Source organism: Chlorella variabilis, assembly GCF_000147415.1.
Source record: "Chlorella variabilis unplaced genomic scaffold CHLNCscaffold_1, whole genome shotgun sequence".
Classification (NCBI taxonomy): Eukaryota; Viridiplantae; Chlorophyta; class Trebouxiophyceae; order Chlorellales; family Chlorellaceae; genus Chlorella; species Chlorella variabilis.
The window spans coordinates 1,343,341-1,348,972 of record NW_005435087.1 but is presented as its reverse complement, the minus strand read 5'-3'; the positions used below and the strand labels follow the sequence as shown (position 1 = coordinate 1,348,972).

Genomic DNA, 5,632 nt, shown 5'->3' with positions numbered 1-5,632 from the left:
CGATCTGCGTGCCTGCCTGCCTGCGTGCTCACCAGCTGCAACCCACCTGCTCCCACCTGGCCACATGCCTTGCACCACCTGGCCGCCTTCCACCTGCCCCACAGGACTGCACCTCCACTCAGTTCAACTACTCTGCCTCCGCCTGCCTGCGCGGCTCACCCACCGACGCCCTCCATCTTGCCGCCACCGCTGGCGTGACTGCAGAGTCGGGTGAGGGGTGGGGCTGAGCCTGGCGCAGGGCGCGACTGGCTTGCACTCTGCCTGTTTACACATGTGCTGGCGCCCTACAGCCGCTCGCCCACCTAGCTGACCTGCCCCCAACCTGCCCCTCCCTCTCCCCACTCCCCCCTGCCTGCAGCCTACCGCTACCGCGCCGCCACTGGCAGCGGCGGCAACCTGGCCACCACTGGGCAGCCGGCGCAGTGCAACCGTGCCTTCCTGACCGGCCAGGCCGCCAAGGTGGGGCTGGTGCGCATCACTGCCACCCCCGCCTACACGCCAGTGCAGCCCACCAAGCTGGCGCTCATCAAGGTGGGCGGCTGATGTGTGCTGGGCGGCTGACGTGGCGGGATGTGCCCGCTCCACTCCCGCCGCCAGCCAACCACCTCACCGCTCCAACCTCCCTCCCTCCTCACCCTTGCTGCCGCCACAGGCCCTGGCCGCCAGGCCCGCCCTGGCCCTGCTGGCTGTGGATTCCACCTTCCAGCACTATGCAGGCGGCGTGTGGTCCTCGCCCACCTGCGCCGACGCCAACGCACCCAACCACGCCCTGCTGGTTGTGGGCTACAGCACCGAGAAGCCCGGCTTTGAGAACTTCCTGGCCAAGAACAGCCTGGGGGCCAGCTGGGGTGAGCGGGCAGCCAGCGTGTCGTGTGCTGGGCTGCCACGCCTGGCGGGCCGCCTGTGCCACCCTCTGCTGCTGGCCGCCTGTGCTCACCCTGCCCCTCCCCTCCCGCCCCTCTGTGGCCGCAGGCGAGAGCGGCTTTGTGCGCATCGCGATGACCGATGCCGGCATGTGTGGCATGTACCAGGCTCTCGTGCAGGCCGGCGCCGCCGCGCTGGTTGCCCCCGCCAAGGCTGGCAACAGCACCGCCGCCAAGCGGGTGTAGCGCCAGGGCCGCTTGTCAGCTGCAATGCTGACTCGTACACTGACTTTTTCCAGCTGGAAACGCTGCTGTTTTGCTATCTATCCTGTTCATTCATTTATCAAAACGTTACTGGCCACACCAAGTGTAATGAGAACAGCACCAATGCGGCTTCATGGCAGGCCTCATTGCCTGCAGGCTCACCGCTTCGGCCGCTTGTACGTCACCCGCCACACACAGTCGGCGCCGTCGTCTGAGATGAGCAGCGAGCCGTCGGGGAGCTGCAGCAGGTCCACCGGGCGCCCTGCAGCCACAGCATAGCACAGCACAGCGCAACATGGCGCATGTATTCAGCAGCGTGAAGCAGAGCGGTGGCCGAGGCAGCAGCCGCTGCCCGCTTGCCCAGGAGAACTGGGCACCCCTCGACGCTGCTTGGCTACCCCCACAGCTGCACTTTGCCCAGGCGCACCGACGATGCTGGAGTCTGGGGTCCCCTCCTTCTGCAGCCAGCCGCTGATGAAGCGCTCGTGCCTGACCACCCTGTCCCCCGCCTTGCTCAGCACCACACGCACCACCCTGCAGCCGGCAGGAGGCGGCGAGGAGGGGCAGGGGGGAGGCAGGCAGGCGCGCACGTGCTCGTCAGCTTGGGCAGCCTGCTTGCTTGCGGCATGCACGCGGCATGCACGGCCTGCCTGGGTCACGGCAGGTGCCATGGCAGCCAGGCAGCCACCCCCACCGCCACCACCACCACATGCGCCCCCACTCCCTGCGTGCCGCCCCCCACCTGCACCTGTGCGCACCTGTACCCCAGGCGGTCTGTGGCGTTGAGGCCGCCGCTGCCGTGCTCCGCCACCAGGAGGGAGCCGTCATAGGCCCTGGGGAAGGCGGAGCGGGCGGCGCGCCAGGAGTAGAAGCGCATGCCCAGCGGCGCCACGTGCGGCCCCAGCGCCTGGATGCTGGGCGTGACCTTGCTGCCTGCGCGCAGCGCGGGGGTGCGGCGCGGCAGCGGGCAGCGGTCGGCATTGGGTCGGCACCCGCCACGCCGCGCCTGGCCCGTGCCAGGTGCGGGCAGGCTGGAGGCGCATTGTGGTGGGGAGGCGCAGGAGGTGGCAGGCCTGTGCATACACAAGACGGCCTCACTCTTGCACTTGACAGCACGCTGGCGGGCATTCAGGGTGGGGTCGGGCAGCGGGGTGCCGACCCCGGGGAGGCGCAGCCGGGGCTTCTTTGCCTCGCCGCCACGCCCGGTTGTGTGGCAGTATGGGAACCCAAAGTTGAGCCCTGCGGGCGGAACACATCATCAGCCGAGACACAGCAATCAATCGATCAATCAAGGGGGGCCAGCAGGGCAAGACTTTCCCATCCTGCCAGACTGCCATTGACATGCGGCCGCCATGCCAGCTGTCGAGCCCTTCCTGGCAGCTGCCCCTCCCCGCAGGGTAGCTGCCCGCCTCCCGCTCCACACTGCTCGTGCCACTCACCCTTCCGCGGCGCATACCCCAGCTTGTCGTCAGGCCGGTTGGCGGTCATGACGCCGCCGATAGAGTCCGCCCCGTTGTCAGCAAAGTAGAGCTTGCGGGTGCGTGGGTGGAAGTCAAAGCCCACGCTGTTCCTGAGGCCTGCACAGGACAGGATGTGCAGCCGGGCAGGAGCGCGTGGCGGGCTGCGAGGGCGGGCCGACCGTCCCTCGTGGCGGAGCCCTTGGCGCATGCGCCGGCGCAGAGGTCGCGCCGCAGGCCGCCGGCCATCCGCCAGCCGGCCAGCCAGCCGCACCCGAGGCCCAGAGCTCCACGCCTGTGCCGTCGGCGTTGGCGCGGTGGATGGAGCCGTGCAGAAACTTGGGCGAGGTGGCGTTCCGGCGGTAGGTGGGCGGCACGCAGACGTCACAGGGCATGCCTGCGGTGAGCGCCAGGCGGGCGAGGCAAGCCGGTGCGGGAGCTGTGAGGGCCGCCAGGTGCTGGCCGCAGCAGTGGAGCAGGCAGGGGGTCTGGCCCACCACCCACCACCGCCCAACCACCACCCAACCACCTATGCCGAAGTACAGCTTCCCGTTGGGCCCGAACGACAGGTATCTCGACTGGTGGAAGTCCTGGACGGGCAGCTCCAGCACGGTGGTCGGCGTCCTGGTGTAGGGCTTCTTGTGCAGCGCATACCGGTCGATGTTGTCCAGCCGCACGATGCGGGTGGGCAACCCGATGAACAGGTCGCCATCCCGCCAGGCGACGCCATTGGGGTTGGCATAGCCCGACAGGATGAGCGTGTGGTAGTCCACCCGCCCGTCGCCATCCAGGTCCACAAGGGCCCACACCTGCGCAAGGCAGCAGCGAGTGGCGGTTGCCTGTGCTGCAAGCTGGTTCTTGCCGAAACCAGGCTGTAAGCCCACACAAGCCAGTGCCAGTTGCGGCCGCGCGGCTGGCGGCGGCAGTACCGGTAGCACATCTCCCCAGAAGACCTCTCAGCCTCCGCATCATCGGCTCTGTCACTTGCCTTGTCGGTCCCAGGCGAGTCAAAGTCTCTACTTGTGACATAAGTGATCACCCCCCCGTCGCCTCCGCTGAGGGTCAGGCTGCGTGCTTTGTGCAGCGTGCTGATAGAGTATCGCGATATACTGAACCCCGCGGGCAACGAGAACCGTGGTTGTGCTAGCACCACGGGGAGAAGGCACAAGAGGGAGACGATGGCCTGGCAGGGCCGCCAGGAGGGCGCCATAACTGATGAAGCGGCGATGCGCACCTCACGCGGCGGCTATGTGCTTTCAAAGTCACCGCCGCTCCCACCTGGCGCAGCAGTGCCAAAGCGCTGCCGGCGGCCTGCCGCCAGTGCCTCCCCAAAGCAAGGGCAGTTCTCTTACAGCTCGCCGCTACTACGCAGTCGTGATATTGTGGGCAGGGGCCAGGCAGGGGCCGGACCGCCGTCATGCACGCCCCACGGGCGGGTGCGCCACAACGTGTGAGGAAACGGCAGGACGTTGATTGGGGGCGGGCGGGTACATTCGCTGAACAAAATCATCGGGGGGGCTGCAGAAGAGAGAAAGAGGGATAGAGAGAGGTACAGGGGATGGGGGATGCAGCAGCGCAGCAGGAAACCAATGCAGCAAGCAAGCAGACGGACCCACCGGCACCGCAGCGCTAGGGCAGGCAGGGAGCAACCCAGCCCACTCGGCAGAGGGGAACAGTGCCGTGGCGCTTCTGTGCAGTGCCAAAATGAATGAGTGGGCTGGACAAAAATGGGTAGGGTGGGGGCGGGGCGAGACTAACAAAAAAGGGGGACCAGCGCGGGCTGCCAGCGGCGCACGCGCTGGCGGGCTTGGTGGCATGCCCAGCTGCTGCGCCAGCCCCCCGTCTTGCTGGCTGCACGCCCGACTGCCTGGGCGGCAATCGCTCGAAAGAATGGGTGGCGGGCAGGACGGCTGTGGCGTCGCGGCCTGGGCTGCGCGCCCCGGCTGGGCCACGGGCCCAGGGGGAGGGGTCACTGGAGGAGCAAGAGGCAGGTGCCAGCTCTCGGGCCCGGCGCCAGCTCAGCGCGTGCCAGCTCAGATGATGGTACCGTCAGGGATGTTGGAGTCCTTGATCACCACCACCACGCCGTCGCGGATCACCCACCCCTGCTCCTCAGTCTTGAACGACTCCTGCGGGCAGCGCCAGCGGGGCGGCGCAGGGCGGGAGGCGCGGGGTCGGCACGGCGCCGGGGGCAGGTGCAGGGTGCAGGTGCAGGAAGAAGGGCTTCATTGAATAAGCCTGCCGCGCCCCCAGGCAGTAACACCCACCCCCCGCTCGCCCCCGCAGCACACCTGGATGCCCTCTGCGTTGACGATCTTGCAGAACTTGCCGATGCGCGCGTTCTTGTCCACGATGGCGCCCTTGATGTGCGTGCCCTTGCCCACGCCCAGCGGCAGGCAGTCGGCAAACGCCTCGCACTCCTCGTACTGCTCGTAATAGTCTGCCCCCATCAGCAGCGAGTCCTCAATCACGCAGCCCTGCAGATGAAGGCGGGGGGAGGTACGGAGGAGGAAGAGAGGGAGCGCACGTGAGGGGGAGGCGGGGGAGGAGGTGGTCGGGGGCTGGGCGGGTAGGGGCAGAGGGCAGGGGCCGGCGGGAGGCGCTCATGTGGGGCAACGACGGCGGGGCTGGTGAGCGCAGCGCCAGACGCAGGCAGGGCAGGGCGGGCAGGGCGGGCGCGGGGCTGCCCACGAGGGGCGCGCCGCAGGCGGGGCGTCTCTGTCTCCCACCTCACGGATGATGGAGCGCAGGCCGATGACCGAGTGGTGGATCTTGGCGTCTGGCTCCACGATGCAGCCGTCGCCCAGGATGGAGCGCTCCACATCTGAAAGGGGGGGGGGGGGAAAGGCAGGGGCGCGCATGCGTGTGCGTGTGTGTGTGATGCGTGCGTGGGTGTGCGTGGCAAGGGAGCGCCAGGCAGCCAGGGTAGGAAGCAGCGGCGCTGGTGTACTGCGGGGTGCAGAGAGGCGCCCGCGGCCCGCGGCGGCGGCCGCCACCCACGCACCCGCTCCCATGACCTTGGATGGCGGCAGGAAGCGGCTCATGGTG

The 5,632-nt window shown here is 68.5% G+C and overlaps 3 protein-coding genes across 3 annotated transcripts in view; 1 reads left to right on the top strand and 2 right to left on the bottom strand.

The window, feature by feature from the left end:
* Positions 1 to 1,109, top strand: part of CHLNCDRAFT_133241 (hypothetical protein) — a gene marked incomplete at both ends in the record, with an annotated part of 2,869 nt that extends 1,760 nt beyond the window's left edge. The window contains 4 exons of the mRNA XM_005852071.1: positions 105 to 210; positions 359 to 531; positions 653 to 848; positions 973 to 1,109. Of these exons, the coding sequence (XP_005852133.1) occupies positions 105 to 210; positions 359 to 531; positions 653 to 848; positions 973 to 1,109 (612 nt within the window). The remainder of the gene's footprint in view (positions 1 to 104; positions 211 to 358; positions 532 to 652; positions 849 to 972) is intronic.
* Positions 1,110 to 1,285: 176 nt separating this feature from the next.
* On the bottom strand, positions 1,286 to 3,613 carry CHLNCDRAFT_133240 (hypothetical protein; the record flags this gene model as incomplete). Its single annotated transcript, XM_005851736.1, has 8 exons — positions 1,286 to 1,389; positions 1,555 to 1,661; positions 1,886 to 2,060; positions 2,226 to 2,366; positions 2,567 to 2,704; positions 2,859 to 2,981; positions 3,114 to 3,393; positions 3,605 to 3,613. The coding sequence occupies 8 exons, from the start codon at positions 3,611 to 3,613 to the stop codon at positions 1,286 to 1,288; spliced, it is 1,077 nt and encodes a 358-aa protein (XP_005851798.1).
* Positions 3,614 to 4,324: 711 nt separating this feature from the next.
* The window catches only part of CHLNCDRAFT_56519 (hypothetical protein), a gene marked incomplete at its 5' end in the record, with an annotated part of 4,509 nt that continues 3,201 nt past the window's right edge, over positions 4,325 to 5,632 (bottom strand). The window contains 3 exons of the mRNA XM_005851735.1: positions 4,325 to 4,713; positions 4,876 to 5,061; positions 5,314 to 5,408. Of these exons, the coding sequence (XP_005851797.1) occupies positions 4,618 to 4,713; positions 4,876 to 5,061; positions 5,314 to 5,408 (377 nt within the window). The 3' untranslated portion in view covers positions 4,325 to 4,617. The remainder of the gene's footprint in view (positions 4,714 to 4,875; positions 5,062 to 5,313; positions 5,409 to 5,632) is intronic.